Here is a 20,542-nt window from a genome sequence, read left to right as displayed (position 1 = left end):
TGGGCTTTTCTTGTTGCTCTTTTTCTAACTCTTTGAGTTGTTGGGTTAGGTAATTTATTACCATTGTTTCTTGTTTTTTGCAATAGGCTTGTAGAGCTATGAACTTCCCTCTCAAGACTGCTTTCGCTGTGTCCCATAGATTTTGGATTGTAGTGTTTTCATTGTCACTTGTTGCCATGGTGTTTTTTATTTCTTCTTTGATCTCTCTGGTAACCCAGTCATGGTCTAATAGCATGCTGTTTAGCATCCATGTGTTTGATTTCTTTGGGTTGTTTTTATTGTAGTTGATTTCCAGTTTTATGCCACTGTGGTCTGAGAAGATGCTTGATATGATTTCTATCTTCTTGAATTTGAAGAGACTTTGCCTATGTCCCAACATATGGTCTATCTTTGAAAATGACCCATGTGCACTTGAGAAGAATGTATATTCTGTGGCTTTGGGGTGAAATGTTCTGAAGATGTCAATTAATTCCATCTGGTCTATTGAGTCATTTAGGATTGATGTTTCTTTGCTGATTTTTTGTTTAGAGGATTTGTCCAGTGGTGATAGTGGGGTATTAAAGTCTCCAACTATGATTGTATTGCTGTCAATCTCTCCCTTGATATCCTCCAGGAGTTTTTTTTATGTATTTGGGTGCTCCTGTATTGGGTGCATATATGTTTACCAGAGTTATTTCTTCTTGTTGGATTGCTCCCTTTAGTATTATGAAGTGGCCTTCCTTATCTGTTGTTATGTCCTTCACTTTGAGATCTAATTTGTCAGATATAAGTATTGCTACCCCAGCTTTTTTTTCAGTTCCATTTGCCTGGAAAACCTTTTTCCATCCCTTCACCCTCAGTCTGTGTGCGTCTTTTTTTCTGAGGTGGGTTTCTTGTAGACAGCAGATATATGGGTCATGTTTTCTTATCCAATCCATTACCCTATGTCTTTTGATTGGGGCATTTAATCCGTTTACATTTAAAGTTATTATTGATAGGTACTTATTTGTCGCCATTCCTATTCTTTACCCCTGTGTTCCTTCTTCGCTTCCTATTTCTTTTTTTTTTTTTTTTTTTTTTTTTTTACAGCAGACCCTTTAGCATTTCTTGCATTGCTGGTTTGGTGGTAATAAATTCCCTTAGTCCTTTTTTGTCTGTGAAGCTCCTGATTTCACCTTCAATTTTGATTGATAGCCTTGCTGGGTACAGTATTCTTGGATTCAGACCCTTCCTTTGCATGACTTTGTATATTTCATTCCATTCCCTTCTGTCCTGATGAGTTTCTGTTGAGAAATCAGTTGCTAGTCTGATGGGGGTTCCTTTGTATGTAACTTTCTGTCTCTCTCTGGCCGCTTTTAAGATTCTTACTTTGTCGTTGGTGTTTTCCAATTTAATTATAATGTGCCTTGGCGTCGGTCTTTTGGGGTTCATTTTGCTTGGGACTCTGTGAGCTTCTTGGATTTGTGTGGGTTTTTTCTTCTCTATATCAGGGAAATTTTCTGTCATTATTTCTTCAAAGAGGTTTTCTATTCCTTGCTCAGCTTCCTTTTATTCTTGAACCCCTATTATGCGGATGTTGTTTTTTTTCGTGTTGTCCCAAAGTTCCCTTAGGCTCTCCTCCTGCCTTTTAATTTTTTTTTCTAGAAGTTTCTCTACTTGGGTATTTTTTCCCATCTTGTCTTCTAGCTCACTGATGCGGTCCTTTGCTTCTTCTAGTCTACTCTTGATGCTTTATATTGAGTTCTTTACAGCAGGGATGTCATTTTTCATTTCTTCTTGGTTCTTCTTCATTTCTTCTTGGTTCTTGCTCATATTGTCAAATTTGTCTTCCATTCTTTTCAGCCACCTTATGACCATTTCTCTGAATTCTTTTTCTGGAAGGTTGCTTGCTTCCATTTTGTTTACTTCCTTTTCTGATGATGCCTGCTTTTCTTTCATATGTGGGCTGTGTCTTTGTCTCCCCATGGTCTCTCTTCTCTGGGTGTCTGGTTATGTAGTTCTCTCTCTCCTGCGTCGATTTAAAGGCACAAAATACAGCACTACCAGGTACAACACACAAGGCACTGAACAGAAATGTATTAACGATATTAATAACCTCCAATAAAGGTGACCACCAGAGAAAGGCAAATTAGGGGATAGTAGAGAAAAAAGAAGAGGAAAAAGAAAGAAAGAAGAAGAAAAAAAAGGGGGTGTCAAAATGAAATTGGGAAAAGGGAAAAAAAGAAGAAAAAAAAGGAAGAGAGACAAGATATAGACTAAGAGAGAAAGGGAAACAGACTATATATATTGGGCATAAAACTCCAATAGAACAGTCACTTATCCCAGCAAATGCCAGCAATAAGTACCTGGGGATTAATACAAACTACAACACCAACTAATATTGAGTGAGGCAAGGGAAAAAAGAAGCACTAAACAAACAAAAAAATAAACAAAAGAAGAATAAGCAAAACAATCTCACAAAAAAGCATAAAAAATTCGATATAATATACATTCAAGCGAACAACAACAAAAGGACAGAGAGAAAAACAATGTTTTGGATTGTTAAGACAGCAAAGAGAGAGGTGTGTATGGACTTGGAGCAGGGGATTGGAGATTAGATATGTAAGTAGGGTGAAATTTTAACAGGGGGTAAACAGAAAGAATAGGGAAAATCTAAAGCAGGAAAGGGGTAAGATAAACAGGACACCGAAAAGGGAAAAGTGAGGAAGAGAGTGATGGCATAAAGGTAGATTTGAGATAGAGTAAAATGATGCTAAAGGAAAGATAAAAATAGAATGTAGAACATTAATCCCAAAACAAAATGAAGAGAAAATAAAATGACACTTAAAAAAAAAAAGATAAAATAGCAGTAGTAATAATACGGATTGAAAATAAAAATGTAATAATTAAAAAGGTAAAATCAAGTGAGGAAAAAAAATTAGTTTCTTGAGTAAAAGATGCAAAAAATGAAAATAAAAAATAAAAATAAAATGTGGAGTAGTGAAGGTCATTCACTTTCTCTGTTGTTCTGTTTGGCATGCCTGTTTCTCAGTCTGGACAGTATTGCAGTTCCCTGCGTTCCACTGCTCTTCAGTGATGTAAGCCAGTCCTGATTTTAAGTAGGCGGTGTGTCTTAATTCGTATTCCTTTATTTTTGATTACACAAGAGTCAATTTGTGATTCAGCCCCTGGGTGGCAGTGTTTCTGGATTGACTTCCGGGTTTATCTATGGCCTCTCTAGGGAGTGTTAGAGCCTTCTTTCCCTGTGGCACTCACTACTGGTTTGTGGGAGTGGGCTGCCTCAGAGCTGGCTCTCGGATGGTCACTCCCCGCTCCGATCCCCAGGTTCCAGAAAAACAACTTTCCCCTGCAGTCTCCCAGGGTGTCCCCAACTGGGTGATCCTATGAATTGGGCTTAGTAATCAGAAGCAAGAATTTCAAGAGGAAAAAGCCCAAGTGTGCACATTCCGTGGCTGCGCGTAAGTCTAGCTCACCCCTGAAATTCTTACGGTGTCCCTGCACTTCAGATCAAAATGGGTTGCTTTTTAGAGAGTCCTTCTGTTAGCAGCTCTGAGGACCCCCTTCCACATTCACAGATCACGCCAGCCCCAACAGCCACTGATTTTTCTAGGCACAGACTTCCCTCGTCCTCCAGCTCCCGCAAAACCGGCGTTCCTCTCTCGCGCTGGGACCAGAGACCTCACCTTATCCTAGGCGAAATCTGACCTTTCCCTGGTGGAGTGTAGAGCTCCTCTGAACCCGTGTGTTTGCGCCAATTGGGGATCGTTGTTCTGGGGCTCGCAGCTCCTCCGTGGGTGCTGCAATTGTGGATTCTCAGGCTTCCGATAAGCTCCACTTTCCGGTTCCAGATGGCGGAGACTCTGCGTCCAAGCCCGCAGCTCCGGGAGGGGACCCAGCCGCAGTGGGAGCTGCCAGGTCAGGGGAACCCTGTCTAGCAGTCTCCCACCTTCTTCTGGAGTTCAGCTGTCCCCCAACTTGTCAACAAACACTCCTCGTGCGACCCTCAGCTTTTCTTTCTTTCTGCTCCGGGACAAGGCTCGAAACACGTCTGTCTATTCCGCTGCCATTTTTCCCTCCACCAATTTGTATTTCTTAATTGCTTCACCTTTTCACCCATCCCCCTGGCAACTGTCAAAATTTTCTCTGTATCTATGAGTCTGTTTCTATTCTGATTGTTTGTTTATTTTGTGTTTTTTTAAATATTTCACATATAAGTGAAATCATATGGTATTCCTCTTTCTCTGTGAGACTTACTTTACTCATCGCAATATCTTCTAGGTTCATCCATGTTGTTGCAGATGGCAAGATTTCATTCCAGAGTACTAAAGTGTTTTTGCTCAGTTGTATCTGTCTTCTCTCTCTCTCTCAGCTTTAAGTCCATGGCCCAAAATGCCTCTACCACTGGAGACTCTCTTCTGTAAAGAAGACGTCCAGATAGGAGGCTGGAATGAGCATGCCATTGCATCCAATCTCTGCCATTCCTTCTCAGGATGCCACCTATTCTAGAGTCTACAGAAGTAAGACCAAAGAAAAGGAGAGGGAAGAGCAGGTAATTTTAGTTTCCTTATTTTTGTTGTTTTCATTAAATATGATCTACAATGGTAAATTCTGAAGATCAGGATTTTCTCTGGTGATGTACTAAAAAGCCCAGGTAGTGCTTAGAAATTTTCCTTGTTATTGTTGTTGTTATTTCTCACCAGATAGTTTTTTTCTTTTTTCAAAAAATTTTTTGATTGTCTAAAGTTTTTACATATGTCTCCTTTTTCCCCGATTGACAACCCTCCCCCTCCTCCCCCGAGCCATTCCCACCATGGCAAGCCGCCACCGCCCCAGTGTCTGTGTCCATTGGTTATGCTAATATGCATGCATACAAGTCCTTTGGTTGCTCTCTAAACCCCCCACCTCCCCTGCCATTTGTCTCTGGATCTATTTTTGTTCATCAAATTATGTTGAGATCATGTGATATTTATCTTTCTCCGACTGGCTTATTTTGCTTAGCATAATGCTTTCCAGTTCCATCCATGATGTTGCAAATGGTGAAAGTTCCTTCTTTTTTATAGTGGCGTAGTATTCCATTGTGTAGATGTACCACAGTGTTTTAATCCACTCATCTGCTGATGGGCACTTAGGCTGTTTCCAAATCTTAGCTATTGTAAATTGTGCTGCTATGAACATATGGGTGCATATATCATTTCTGACTGGTGTTTCTGGTTTCTTGGGATATAGTCCTAGAAGTGGGATTACTGGATCAAATAGGACTTCCATTTTTAACTTTTTGATGAAACTCCATACCAGGGGTCCTCAAACTTTTTAAACAGGGGGCCAGTTCACTGTCCCTTAGACCATTGGAGGGCCAGACTATGGTTTAAAAAAAAACAACTATGAACAAATTCCTATGCACACTGCGGGCCCGGGATGAGTCGGCTGCTAAGCAGGACAGGCAGTGGCACCTGGAGGGCCGGATAAATGTCCTCAGCGGGCCGCATGTGGCCCGCGGGCCATAGTTTGAGGACACCTGCTCCATACTGTCTTCCACAATGGCTGCACCAATCTGCATTCTCAACAGCAGTACACGAGGGTTCCTTTTTCTCCACATCCTCACCAACACTTATTTGTGCATTGGTTGATGATAGCCATTCTGACAGGTGTGAGATGGTATCTCATTGTTGTTTTGATTTGCATCTCTCAGATGATTAGTGACCTTGAGCATATTTTCATATATCTCTCGGCCTTCTGTATGTCCTCTTTCGAAAAGTGTCTGTTTAGGTCCTTTGCCCATTTTTTGATTGGATTGTTTATCTTCCTTTTGTTAAGTTGTATGAGTTCTCTGTAAATTTTGGAGATTAAACACCTATCTAAAATATCATTGGCAAATATGTTCTCCCATGCAGTGGGCTTTCTTGTTGTTTTGTGGATGGTTTCTTTTGCTGTGCAGAAGCTTTTTATTTTGATGTAGTCCCATTTGTTTATTTTCTCCTTAGTCTCCATTGCCCTAGGAGCTGTGTCTGTAAAGATATTGCTACGATGTATGTCTGCTGTTTTGATGCCTGTGGAGTCTTGTAGGATTTTTATGGTTTCCCATCTTCCATTTAAGTCCTTTAGACATTTTGAGTTTGTTTTTGTGTATGGTGTAAGTTGGTGATCTAGTTTCGTTTTTTTGCATGTGTCTGACCAAATTTCCCAACACCATTTATTGAAGAGACTGTCTTGACTCCATTGTATGCTTTTGCCTCCTTTGTCAAATATTAATTGAGCATAATGGCTTGGGTCGATTTCTGGGTTCCCTGTTCTGTTCCATTGGTCTATATGTCTGCTCTTATGACAGTACCAGGCTGTTTTGAGAACCGAGGCTTTGTAATACATCTTTATACCTAGTATTGTGATCCCTCCAACTTTGTTCTTCTTTCTCAGGATTGCTGTGGTTTTTTGGGGTCTTTATTAATCCAGATGACTTTTTGGAGAGTTTGTTCTAGATCTTTGAAATATTCCATTGGCATTTTAATGGGGATTGCATTGAATCTGTAGATTGCTTTGGGTAGTATGGATTTTAATGATATTGATTCTACCAATCCATGATCATGGTATATTCCATTTGTTTATGTCTTCCTCTATCTCTTTTTTCAATGTCCCGTAGTTTTCCGAGTACAGGTCTTTTACCTCCTTAGTTAAGTTTATTCCTAGGTATCTTAAAATTTTTGGTGCAATGGTAAATGGGATTGCTTTTTTAGTTTTGCTTTCTGTGAGTTCATTATTGGTGTATAAAAAGGGCATAGATTTCTGGGTGTTAATTTTGTATCCTGCTACATTGCTGAATTCATTTATCAGGTCTAGTAGTTTTTTGATGGAGTCTTTGGGGTTTTCTATGTATAGTATTATGTCATATGCAAATAAGGACAGTTTTACTTCTTCTTTTCCAATTTGGATGCCTTTTATTTCTTCTTCTTGTCTGATCGCTATGGCTAGCACTTCCAGTACTATATCGAACAGGAGTGGTGAAAGTGGGCATCCCTGTCTTGTTCCCGTTCTTAGGGGAAATGAGTTTATTTTTTGCCCATTGAGTATGATGTTGGCTGTAGGTTTGTCATATAAGGCTTTTATTATGTTGAGGTATGATCCTTCTATTCCCACCTTGCTGAGAGTTTTAATCAAGAAAGGGTGTTGGATTTTGTCAAATGCTTTTTCTGCATTGATTGATATGATTATGTGATTTTTGTCTCTCAGTTTGTTTATGTGATGTATAACTATTATTGATTTGTGGAGATGGTACCATCCTTGCATCCCCGGAATAAATCCCACTTGGTCATGGTGTATGATCTTTCTAACTTCTCTGCCACCCAGATTTTTAATGCTGAATCTGATTTGCTAGGATTCTGTTGAGGATTTTAGCATCTATGTTTATCAAGGATATTGGCCTGTAGTTCTCTTTTTTTGTGGTGTCTTTATCTGGTTTTAGAATTCAGGTAATGCTGGCTTCCTAGAAAGAGCGTGGAAGTGTGCCTTCCTCTTGAATTTTTTGGAATAGTCTGAGGAGGGAGGTTTTGGTTCTTCTTTGAATGCTTGGTAGAACTCCCTTGTAAAGCCGTCCAGACCAGGGCTTTTGTTTGCTGAAGATTTTTTGATCACTGCTTCATTTTCTTCAGTAGTTATCGGCCTATTCAGGTTTTTTTACTCTTCCTGATTGAGTTTTGGGAGCTTGTATTTTTCTAAGAATATGTCCATTTTATCTAGGTTGTCCATTTTGTTGGAATAGAGTTGTTCATAGTATTTTTTAACAATACTTTGATTTCTGTGGGATCGGTTGTTATTTCACCTCTTTCATTTCTTAATTTTATTTATTTGGGTCCTCTCTCTTTGCTTCTTGGTGAGCCTGGCTAGAGGTTCATCAATCTTGTTTATCCTTTCAAAGAACCAACTCTTGGTTTTATTGATCTTTTGGGGTTTTTTTTGGGTCTCTAAGCCATTTATTTCCACTCTGATCTTTATCATTTCCTTCCTTCTACTTACTCTGGGCTTTTCTTGTTGTTCTCTTTCTAGTTTTTTAAGGATTAGAATTAGATAACTTAATACCAGTTTTTCTTGTGTGTTTTTTTTTTTGTTTGTTTGTTTGTTTTTTTGCGGTGGGCCTTTAGTGCTATGAACTGCTCTCTCTGGACTGCTTTCACTGTGTCCTATAGATTTTTGGATTGTTTTGTGTTCATTTTCATTTGTTTCCAGGATTTTTAAATTTCTTCTTTGATCTCTTTGGTAACCCATTCATTATTTAATAGCATGCTATTTATACTCCATGTATTTAATTGGCTTTGAGTGTTTTTATCGTAGCTGACTTCTAATTTGATGCCATTGTTTTCTGAGAAGATGCTTGATAAAATTTCAATCTTCTTGAATTTGTAGAGACTTAGATTGTGTTCTAATATGTGGTCTATTTTTGAAAATGTCCCAGGTGCACTTGAGAAGAATGTATATTCCATAGCTTTGGGGTGAAATGTTCTGAAGATTTTAGTTAGTTCCATCTGATCTAGTGTGATCTAGGGATGTCCGACTGTCCCTAAACAGGCAGTCGGACATCCCTATCACAATCCAGGACTGCTGGCTCCCAACTGCTCACCTGCCTGCCTTCCTGATTGCCCCTAACTGCTTCTGCCTACCAGCCTGATCACCCCCTAACCACTCCCCTGCCAGCCTGATGGATGCCTAACTGCTCCCTTGCCAGCCTGTTTGCCCCTAACTGCCCTCCCCTGCAGTCCTGGTCCCCCCCAACTGCTCTTCCCTGCAGGCCTGGTCACCCCTAACTGCTCTCCCCTGCAGGCCTGAGTCCCCCACAACTGCCCTTCCCTGCAGACAGAGTCACCCCCAACTTCCCTCATCTGCTGGCCGGGTCACCCCTAACTGCCCTACCCTGCAGGCTTAATTGCCCCGAACTGCCTTCTCTTACAGGCCTGGTCCCTCCCAACTGCCCTCCCCTTCTGGCCTGATCGCCCACAACTGCCCTCCCTTGCAGGCCTGGTTCCTCTCAACTGCCCTCCCCTGCTGGCCATCTTGTGGTGGCCATCTTGTGTCCACATGGGGGCAGGATCTTTGACCACATGGGGGCAGCCATCTTGTGTGTTGGAGTGATGGTCAATCTGCATATTACTCTTTTATTAGATGGTATAGAGGCCTGGTGCATGGGTGGGGGCCAGCTGGTTTGCCCTGAAGGGTGTCCCAGATCAGGGTGGGGGTTCCCTTGGGGCGTGGGGTGGCCTGGGCGAGGGGCCTGTGATGGTTTGCAGGCCGGCCACGCCCCCTGGTGACCCAAGTGGAGGCCCTGGTATCTGGGGTTTATTTATCTTCTACAATTGAAACTTTGTAGCCTGGAGCGGAGCCAAGCCTTCTGCTTGCTCTGTGGAGGCAGCCATTTCTTTGGGATTTATGTATCTTCTATAATTGAAACTTTGTAGCCTTAAGCGAGGCCTGGGCCGGCCAGGGTGTGTGGAAAGCTTGGCTTCCTCCATCGCTGGGGGCAACCCTAGCCTCCTACTCTTTCCAGCTCCGTGGCTGCCGCCATTTCTGTTTGGGTTTATGTATCTTCTATCATTGAAACTTTGTAGCCTTGAGTGGAGGCCTAGGCCGGCAAGGGCAGGCGGAAAGCTTGGCTTCCTCCATTGCCAGGGAAACCCAAGCCTCCCTCCTGCTCTCTGTGGCCGTAGCCATCTTGGTTGGGTTTATTTGCATACTCGCTCCTGATTGGCTGGTGGGCATGGCTTGTGGGTGTAGCCGAGTGATGGTTAATTTGCATATTACTCTTTTATTAGATAGGATTGACTAACTTAAAACCAACAAATATTCCATTGAGACTAAACACTTAATAGCATTGTCTGTATTGTATTACACGTAAGAGACCTGAGCTTCAGTTTCCACTCAGGTTTATAAAATAGAGGATATAACAAAAATATTTCAAAAAAATTGCACAAATGCATTGCTGTAAAGATAAAGAAGACAGCATTGGTAAAATGAGTGCCGGCTAGCAGGCCACTTGGGATATGCTGAATTGCTTCTTCATCAGCATGTTAGGGATAGCGAATGTTCAAAAGCCAAGTGTACAGAAGTCAAGGCAGTCTGTAATTGGGTGGGTTGAGGGGGAAGGGGCAGTACAAACTTTATTGATGACTTGATCTCTTTAAGGAGAGCCATGGTGGAATGGAAAAAAGTCCTTCCTCAAGGACTTTTTAAATGATCTACTTAGCTCCTTTGTATCTCTGACTGACCAAAGAATTTTATCTGCTAATCACATCTCAACCTTCTCTGGTTCTCCCCAGGTAATTGCATTCCATGCTACCTAAGTAGAGAATAGATGATCTTAAGAATACAAGAAATATCACATCTCTTCCATTTGTAATAGTTTCTTTCCCTCCTCATTTGGGTTTAGAACAAGGATGAATGTATTCAGGGAAAGTTACTTTATTATTTTTAAAAATCAGATTTACACTTAGAACACTCATTTTTAAAGAAGGTTATAGTGTGGAAGATGGTTGTATTCATTTTTAGGGCTGCCATAACAAACTATCACAGACGGGGTGGCGTAAACAATAGGAATTTTTTCACAGTCTAGAGCAGGGGTGGGCAAACTTTTTGACTCAAGGGCCACAATGGGTTCTTAAACTGGACCGGAGGGCCAGAACAAAAGCATGGATGGAGTGTTTGTGTGAACTAATATAAATTCAAAGTAAAGGAGCGGAGGGGAGAGCAAGAGAACCCTCCGCTGTTTCAGCTCCGTGGGCCAGATAGAACAGCCGAACGGGCCGGATCCAGCCCGCGGGCCGTAGTTTGCCCACGGGTCTAGAGGCTAAAAGTCTGAGATCAAAGTGCCAGCAGGTTTGGTTCCTTCTGAGGCCTCTGTCCTTGGCTTGTACATGGCTGTCTTTTCCCTGTGTCCTCACATGGTGTTCCCTCTGTGTGTATCTGGGTCCTAATTACCTCTTCTTATAAGGACACCATTCATATTGGATCAGGGCCCACCCTAATAAGCTGACCTCATTTTAATGTAATTACTCCTTTAAAGGCCCCATTTTCATTTTTTTTTTAATTTATTTTTTTTTTAAATATATTTTATTGATATTTTACAGAGAGGAAGGGAGAGGGATAGAGAGCTAGAAACATCGATGAGAGAGAAACATCGATCAGCTGCCTCCTGCACACCTCCCACTGGGGATGTGCCCGCAACCCAGGTACATGCCCTCGACCGGAATTGAACCCGGGACCCTTCAGTCCGCAGGCCGACGCTCTATCCACTAAGCCAAACCGGTTTCGGCAAGGCCCCATTTTCAAATATAGTCACATTCTGAGCACTGGGGGTTAGGACTTCAACATATGAATGTGGGGGGACGCAATTCAGTCCGTAGCAATATGTCTTAAGACTGTCAACTTAAAAGCAGAAAGACCAGTTAGGAAGTTATTCAAGAATTCCAAGTGAGAAATGAAGAGACCTAAACTAATCCTTTGACAATGGAAATGAAGATGAGATTGAGAGGCATTAAGGAGGAAGAATCTGATGTAAGACTTTGTGACTGAACGTGGAGAGGGGTGAGAGGGAAGAAGCTAGCCTGACTCAGATTTCTCTAATTCAGGAGGAGAAACAGGCTTGAGGGAATAGATGTGAGCTGTGCCATGTCCCTGTTGAGTACCAACACTTTGACAACCAAATGAACGAGGTAGCATCAGCTGTCCTGCTTTCTTTCCCCCCGTTTTATAGGGTCCTCAGAATGGACCACCCCACATACATCTGAGAATGCCATTTCTTGCCTGTGACCCTCCACTTGAATGTGTCATAAGACATTTACTGCCCTCTTATTTTTATAGTTAATTCCAAATTCCTGGTGTGTTTTTTTTTTTCTTGTTAAGTTCCTTTAGGGCAGGGACTATTGTTTTATTCATCTTTGCCAAATTCTCCATAATATATTAGCTGACCCGGTACATAGTAGTTTGTGTTCAGCAAATTCTAGTTGAGGGAATGATTTGTTAATACCATTGTTGTGATCAATTACTTGTTCTTTGCACATTTTAATCCCCTGTTTGGTTTTTTTGCAGAATGAGAAGACTTTGGGACATCCCATGAGTCATTCAAGTAGCATTTCTAAGGTAGAGTGCCACTGAAATATGTTATTTTTATATTTTCTTAACGTGCTTGTGTTTATATTCTTCTTTTAAAGACATAAACTTGCTGTTGCTGGTTTGGCTCAGTGGATATGAGTGTAGGCCTGTGGACCAAAGGGTACCGGGTGCAATTCCTGTCAAGGACATGTACCTTGGTTGCAGGCTTCTCTCTGGCTGGGCCCTGGTTGAGGCTTGTGCAGGGGGCAACCAATTGATGTGTTTCTCTAACATCTATATTTCTTTCTGTCTTTCCCTCTCTATTCCACACTCTCTCAAAATCAATGGGAAAATATCCTTGGGTGAGGAGAGGAAAGGAAGGAAGGAAGGAAGGAAGGAAAGAAGGAAGGAAGGAAGGAAGGAAGGAAGGAAGGAAGGAAGGAAGGAAGGAAGGAAGGAAGGAAGGAAGGAAGGAAAGACATAAATTTGCTGATACAGTTCTTTCATCTGTTCTGGGACCACACAATGAGGTGTGTGGCAGTCATGTTTTTCTAGTGAGGCAAATTCTGAGCGTGTGGTGGGGGCAGTGACTAATTGGAGAAAACCCTGTTTCTTCCAGTAGAAATTATTTACTTTCAGGTGAAAGAAATCTCAGGGAGTCACCAGAGAATCTGTCTCCTCAATTAGGAGTGCATTTGACTGATAGTAACAGAAAACCAACTCTGGTGACTTAAATAATTATAGATTTATGTGGTTCCAATGACAAGATGTCCGGAGGTAGATGTTGCTAACAGAGGTGCCGGGACCCAGGCACTTTCTGTTCTCTCTGTGCCACCTTCCTTAGCGCATTAGCACCTCATGCTTAGCACCTCATGGTCTCCAGTGGGACTGGGTCTCCAGGCACCATGGCTGTGGCCCTGGCAGGAATGAATGATGAAGGTTGGAGGGTGTGGCAGCCGAGAGTGACCCTTTTTAAGGGGAAGGCAAAGCTTTCTTAGAAGCCTGGCCTGGCTGCCTGGCTACTCGCTTCTCACTGGCCAGAAGAAAAGTTTGTGAGTCACTGGCTTACAGTGTCTTAGAGACATTTTATGGGCTTGCTCGGGCCTGGGGTAGAGTTATTCTGTGTTGCTCTGTAAGGGTTTGGGGGTTAGATGGACAGGGATTTACTAGCCATGAGACTTTGAGGAAGAACCCTTCTTTGAGCTATAGTTTCCCAATGAGTAAAATTAGGGCAATAATACAATCTTCAGGGTTGTGAGTCTTAGGGATAATGTTTGCAAGGAGCCGTGGGGCAGCTCTCTCACTACAGTGAGCCAGTAAACTGACTCTTGTTAAATGTTGTTGACCCCTGGTGATCTTAGGTTGATTGGGATAGTCCTTAATGGTAGCTATTATTTCATTACTGGTGGATTATTTTATCCTTCATAGTTCTGTGAAATATGCCATTGGTATCTTGATAGGGAGGGATTGTGTTGAATCTATAGATTTCTTTGGGTAGTATGGACATTTTAATGTTAATTCTTCCTATCCATGAATACAGTATATGCTTCCACTTATTTTTATCTGCTTCAATTTCTTTCTTCAGTGTCTTACAATTTTCTGAGTACAGATCTTTTGCATTCTTGGTTAAATTTATTCCTAGGCATTTTTTGATGCAGTAGTAAATGGGATTGTTTTCTTAGTTTTGCTTTCTGTTTGTTGTTCACTATTGATTTATAAAAATATCTGTCTGTTGGCATTTCTGGATATTTATTTTGTACCTGCTACTTTACTGAACTCATTTATCAGTTCTAGTATTTTTGTGTAGAATCTTTAGGGTTCTCTATATACAGTATCAAATAATTACGTTTTACTTCTTACTTTCAATTTGGATGCTTTTTAGTTCTTCTTCTTGTCTAATTGCTGTGGTTACGACTTCTAGTAGACTTCTAGTACTGTGTTGAATAACAGTGGTGAAAGAGGGCAGCTCTGTCGTGTTCCAGATCTTAAGGGAAATGCTTTTAGTTTTTGCTCATTGAATATGATGTTGCCTGTGGGTTTGTCATATCTGTGAGGTATATTCCCTCTAGCCCCACTTTACTGATAGTTTCTATTATAAATAGGTGCTGGGTTTTATCTGATGCTTTTTCTGCATGTATTGGTATGATCATGTGATTTTTGTTATTCATTTTGTTTATGTGATGTATCACATTTATTGATTTGCTGATATTGTACCAACCTTGCATCCTTGATCATGGTGTATGATCTTTTCAATATATTGCTGGGTTCGGTTTGCTAATATTTTGTTGAGGATTTTAGAATCTATATTCATCAGGGATATTGGCCTATATTTTCTTTCTTTATAGTGTCTTTATCTAGTTTTGGAATTAGGATAATGCTGGCCTTGTAAAATGAACTTGGGGGTCTTTCCTCCTCATGAATTTTTTGGAATAGTTTGAGGATGATAGGTGTTAGTTCTTCTTTGAATGTTTGGTAAAGTTGACCTGTAACACTATCCAATTGAGGACTTTTGTTTGTTGGGAGTTTTGTGATTATTGCTTCAATTTAATTAGTTGTAATTGGTTTATTCAGATTGTCTGACATCAGAGAAATGTAAATTATAATTACAACGGGATATCACCTCACACTTGTCAGAATGCTGTCATCAAGAAATCAACAAACAAATGTTGGCAAAGATGTGGAGAAAAGTGAACCTTCATGCACTGTTGATGGAAATGCAGATTGGTGCAGCCACTGTGGAAAATCTTATGGAATTTCCTAAAAAAATTAAAAATGGAACTGCCTTACACTGGCTGTGTGGTTCAGTGTTTGAGTGTCAACCTATGAACCAGGAGGTCATGGTTTGATTTCTGATTGGGGCACATGCCTCGGTTTCGAGCTCAATCAATGATTCTCTGTTATCATTGATGTTTCTGTCTCTCTCCCCCTTTCCCTTCCTCTCTGAAATCAGTAAAAAAATATTTTTTAAAAAATGGAACTGCTTTATGACTCATTGATTCCACTTTTAGAAATATATCCAAAGAGACCCAAAACACTAATTCGAAAGAATATATACACCCCTATATTCATTGCAGCATTATTTAAGATGGCCAAGATTTGGAAGCAGCCCAAGTGTTCATAAGTAGAGGAGTGAATAAAAAAGCTGTAGTATGTTTACACAATAGAATACTACTCAGCCATAAAAATAGAAGGAAATCTTACCTTTTCTGACAGCATGGATGGACCTAGAAGGTATTATACTCAGTGAAATAAGCCAGTCAGAGAAAGACAAATACCATATGATTTCACTTATATGTGGAATCTAATGAACAAAATAAATTAACAAACAAAATAGAAGCAGATCCATAGATACAGAGAGCAGACTGACAGCTGAGGGGTTTTTGGGGTTAGGTAAAAAGGATGAAGGAATTAAGCAAAAAAAACAAACAAACAAAACACACACACACACACACACACACACACAAAACCAAACTCATAGGCATAGACAATAATAGTAAGGTGATTACCAGAGGGTAGTGGGATATAGAAGAGAGTATGGGGGAGACAAATGGTGATGGAAGGAGACTTGACTTGGAGGGGTGAACACATAGTACAGTATACAGATGTATTATGGAATTTTATACTTGAAACCTATATAATTTTATTAACTAATGTCACTCCAATAAATTCATTAAAAATAAATAAATAAAATGGTATCCAGGTTGTGGTGGTCCTCTTAGAGAGTAATAAAGGAAGAATATTGGGACATGTAAGCCATTTTGATGGCAGAATCTTCACCCAAAACAAAATCACACAGTGCTTTGTTTTGTACTAATGATACTGATGTTAGTGGATACCGTGTACTGAGCCTCTGGTACAAAGTGCAAGGTTTCGTGAAATTTGTCACCTCTTCCTGGTTGCCCATCCTAACCACCTGAATGGTCCCCCTCGTCAACATTTCCTGTTTTATTTCAGCAGACAACTTAATCCTAGCCCAACTTTTTATTGACTTTTTTTTTCTGTTGTGCCTCCCCCCCGACATGTAAGGTCCACGTGCATGGACCTGTGTTGTTTACCCCTAAATCTGTAGAGTCAAGGATAGAGTCTAGCCCTGGAGGTGCTCAGCACATGCTTGTTGAGTGCATGTTTGCATGGGGTGGTGAAAGGCTCTATGCCCAGCTCCTTGTTCCCCTTCATTGGCATTATCACCTCCATGGGTCCAAGCCTCCTCAACTACTGCAGTAGCTTCCCAAGAATCTTCTACATTCTTGCACCTCCCAAGTTGTCTACCCAACAACCAGGTAAATAGAACTGTAATGCTTCTCTTTTTAAGCCTTCGGTGGCTTCTCATTGCATTTAGAGTGATGTGCCAAATCTAAGATGATCTGGTCCCCTAAATTCTTTTTTTATTTTATTAAACTTTTTATTTTGTCTACAAGAAACCCATTTTATATATTTAGGGTGTCCCAAAAAGGTGTACACACACTTTGAACAGCTGATAACCAACTTAATTTTCACTCCTTTTCAAGTTTAACTGACTTGAAATAATGGGTGAAGCCAGACTAAGCTTTGAACAAATAAAATTTATCCTAAAATGACACTAGACTTTTTTTATGAGGATACATGAAAGATAAAGTTTACAGCACAAAACTAGCAACAGTTGATGAATTGAGGGCGCACAAATACTGAACAACAGGGTGGCAACCCTCCTTTCTGCTGTCAGCTGGAGAGAGATACTACTCTGACAATCTCATCAAAGTTCCTGCCGGTGGTGGTGGGGGTAGAGGATGGACAGCTTCAGTTTCTTATCAGGGCCAAAAACAAACAGCACGCACGCCGTTACCCGCACGCCCTTCTCATCCTTCTCTGCTGGGTCCAGCATGCCCAACAGGAAGGCGAGGTCCCAGTTCTGGTCATCGATGATGGAAAAAGGTAACTTTCACGTGGGCTCCTCCCAGTTGTAAGCATTGATATCCTTGCTCCAGGCAAGATGATCTTCCACACAGTCTGTTGAAAGGGCAATCAGCTTTAATGTTCCTCTTGGCAAATTCTGGTGCTAGCTTTGCAGCTCTGCCAAGCTCTGTGGTACACACAGGGATAAAGTCCTGAGGGTGGGAGAAGAGAATGCCCATGAGTCCCCCAGATAGTTGTGGAAACAGATGCAGCCTACGATCGTATTGGCCTCAAAATTGGGAGCCTTGTCCTTGAGAAGGAGACCTCTGGGCATGGCAGCAGCAGTGACGGAGGATGAAAAGGCTCAGCAGTGACACACACTGGCAGGCGGGTTGGGGAGAGGTGCTACTGCCGAATCAGCAGGGCTAGAGGGGTCGGGGGGTACCCTATTTTTTTTGATGCAACTGTAAATGGGGTTGTTTTCTTAACTTCTCCCCGTGATTTTTATTAGTGTATAGAAACATGATGAATTTATGTATATTAATTGTATCCTACTACTTTACTGTATTGAGTCTATATTTTTAATGGATTCTTTAGGGTTCTCTGTACAGAGTATCATGTCATCTGCAAATAGTGACAGTTTTACTCCTTTCTTTCCAATTTGGATTCTTTTTATTTTTTTCTTGTCTGATTGCTATGACTAGGGCTTCCAATACTGTGTTGAATAGAAGTGGTGATAGTGGACGTCATTGTCTTGTTCTGATCTTAGAGGAAAGCTTGCAGCTTTTCCCCTTGAGTATGATGCTAAGTGGTGGGCTTGTTGCATATGGCCTATATTATGTTGAGGTCAATTCCTTCTATACCCACTTTGTTGAAGTCATTATAAATGAATATTGAATGTTGTCAAATGCTTTTTTTGCACCTATTGAGATGATTATATGGTTTTTATCCTTGGTTTTGTTAATGTGATGAATCACATTAATTGTTTTGCAGATGTTGACCACCCTTGCAACTTCTGGTATAAATCCCATGTGATGATGTTGGTATATTCTCCTTTTAATGTATTGTTGAATTTTGTTCGCTAGTATTTTGCTGAGAATTTTTTAGTCTATGTTCATCAGCAATATTGGACTGTAATTCTCTGTATCTCCTTTTTTTATAGCCTTTTTTGTTTCTTTTCTTTTCTTTTTTATCAGGGCAATGATAGCCTCATACGATAAGTTTGGAAGTGTTCCTTCCTCTTCAATTTTTTTGAATAGTTTCGTAAGTCTTAACCTGTGAAGCTGTCTGGTTCTGAGCTTTCCATTGTTGGGAGTTTTTTTTTAATTTTTTTTTATTGCTGCTTCAATTTGATTGTTATCAATTAGTCAGTTCAAATTTTCAGTTTCTTCCTGATTTAGTCTTGGAGAGTTGTATGTTTCTAGAAATTTATCCTTTTCTTCTAGATTGTCCAATTTGTTGCCATACAGTTGTTCATAATATTCATTAATTATCCTTTATATTTTTGTGGTGTTGGTTGTACTTTCTCCTCTTTCATTTCTGATTTTATTTGGCATCTCTCTTTTTTTTTCAAGATGAATTTTGCTAGCGAGTTGTCAATTTTATTTATTCTTTCAAAGTACCAGCTCTTAATTTTATTGATCTTCTCTATCATTTTTCTAGACTCTATTTCATTTATTTCTGCTCTGATCTTTATTATTTCCTTCCTTTTACTTACTTTGGGTTTTGTTTTTTCTTCTTTTTCTAGTTCCTATATGTGTAAATTTAGATTGTTTAATTGGAATTTTTCCTGCTTCTTGATGTAGGCCTTCTTGAGGTATGAACTTTCTTCTTAAAAATGGCTTTGCTGAGTCAAGAAACTGACCTTGGAGGAATTTGGATAGCAGCTGGCAGGACGGAGGTGAGGGAGAGGATGTGAGTGAGTGAGGGGATGAAAGGAGAGTGTGTGGATGTGTGTGGTGTGTGTGTGTGAGTGAGTAAGGGACAGTTAAATCCGGCAGGAGCAGCAGGAGCTGGCAGACTAGGCTCTCTTGGACAGGAAGAGACTACCACAGCTGCAGGCACTCCCTGGACTGTGGGACTCGAGCACAGAGCCCACACCATCTTGAAGGGGAGAACAGCCTCTTCTAGGAACTCATTAGCTCCACCACCTAGACAGGCCTAGGACACTGCCCGTGACCTGGCAGCCACTCCAGCCAAAATCCTGCTGCCCCACCCGTAGACCTGTGGACCCTGGGATCTCTACCTCTAAAGGTGCTCTGCTCCTGCAGCAGTAAGTGCGACTTCCCTCTCCCCAGCAGCAGACCTCCTGACACCACATTCCTGTGTTTCCAGTGCGCAGGCCTCCAGGGCACACCACAGGCTGCTCTTGGGAGCCACTGTGAACCCCGCTGGGTTTGATTTTTACAGACAAGGGCACGCTGCCCTGCAGTAGAAATTCTGAATTCCCTTTTCTTGAATAACTGCCCACAGATACCCCAGCTGTGCAACTTCAGTGCCAGGGCCCCTCAGTGCGTCAGAAATCTGCGCCAGCAAACGCACTGCCACAGTTGTGCATTTCCAGCAAGCAGGTCCCCTGAGCCCATCGATCCACAGGGCGCTCTTGGGAGCCGCTCTGAGCCCTGCTGGGTGCGATCTTGGATAAACAGGGATGTGCTCCCCCGGCAATAGAAATTCTGAATTCACTCATCCTGGATACCTGCCCATAGACACCTCGATTGCGCGGCTTCAGTGCCAGGGCCCTTCAGAGTGCTTCAGTGTGCCACGCTGGCAAATGCACTGTGGTTGCCCCTGTGAGTCGCCACTGGAAGCGCGTGTATCCAACCACAGGCGCAGCAGCAAAAACTGAGTCTTCCCACCCCACAGCTGCAGAACTCTGGACACTACAGTTGCACACTTTTCCAGTGTGTAGGCCTCCCAAGCCCACCACTCCACAGGCAGCCCTTGGCCGCCAATGTGAGCCCCCGCTGGGTGCGCACTTATACAAACGGGCGCACTGCTGGGCTATAGAAACTCTGAACTCCCTCTTCTGGGATACCTGCCCACAGACACTGCGATCGTGTGGCTTCAGCGCCAGGGCCCTTCAGAGTGCATCAATACACCCTGCTGGCAAACACACCACGGGTACCACTGTGAGTGGCCACTGGGGGCGCGTGTATCCAACTACAGGGGCAGCAGCAAAAGCTCAGTCTGCCTACCCCACAACTACAGAACTCTGGACACCACAGTCACGCCTTTCCAGAGCACAGGCCTCCTGAGCACCACCACCCCAACAGACAGCTCCTGGGTGCCACTGTGAGTCCCCGCTGGGCACACGCGATTTCAACCAAGGGTGCAAGACAGCAAAAATTGGGACACCCCCCTCCACGGTTGCTGACTTCTAGACACCGCAGTTACGCCTTTCCAGCTCACAGGCCTACATCAAGAAAACCCAAATAGCTCAAGTCAGGAGCTACACTAGATTACCAAGCCCAGGAGACCTGAGAGATCACACCAGTAGCACCATCCCCAAAAGAACCTGGGTAGCAAAGCAATCAGATCTACAATTAAAACGTTACAGCCCTGACCGGTTTGGCTCAGTGGATAGAGCGTCGGCCTGCGGACTGAAGGGTCCCAGGTTCGATTC

General features: G+C 41.9%; 1 protein-coding gene and 1 pseudogene across 9 annotated transcripts in view; one reads left to right on the top strand and one right to left on the bottom strand.

Moving 5' to 3' along the window:
• The window catches only part of MARCHF8 (membrane associated ring-CH-type finger 8), a 103,975-nt gene that overhangs the window by 53,991 nt on the left and 29,442 nt on the right, over positions 1 to 20,542 (top strand). For 4 of the 8 annotated variants that reach the window (XM_080641783.1, XM_080641776.1, XM_080641782.1 and 1 more), the window contains exons 2-3: positions 4,349 to 4,528; positions 12,043 to 12,093. In XM_080641783.1, coding sequence (XP_080497909.1) covers positions 4,427 to 4,528; positions 12,043 to 12,093 — 153 coding nt within the window. In that variant the 5' untranslated portion in view covers positions 4,349 to 4,426. Of the gene's footprint in view, positions 1 to 4,188; positions 4,529 to 10,174; positions 10,275 to 12,042; positions 12,094 to 20,542 lie in introns of those variants that run through there. The other 4 variants (XM_080641781.1, XM_080641780.1, XM_080641778.1 and 1 more) reach the window with 3 other exon arrangements.
• On the bottom strand, positions 16,625 to 17,251 carry LOC308257724 (peroxiredoxin-6-like; annotated as a pseudogene). Its single transcript has one exon. The product of its transcript is annotated as a peroxiredoxin-6-like (transcript).

The sequence above is a fragment of the Plecotus auritus genome (genome assembly GCF_963455305.1).
Source record: "Plecotus auritus genome assembly, chromosome: 9".
In the NCBI taxonomy this organism is placed as follows: Eukaryota; Metazoa; Chordata; class Mammalia; order Chiroptera; family Vespertilionidae; genus Plecotus; species Plecotus auritus.
Note: the sequence above shows the minus strand (reverse complement) of the source record. Positions and strands in the feature narration are given on the sequence as shown.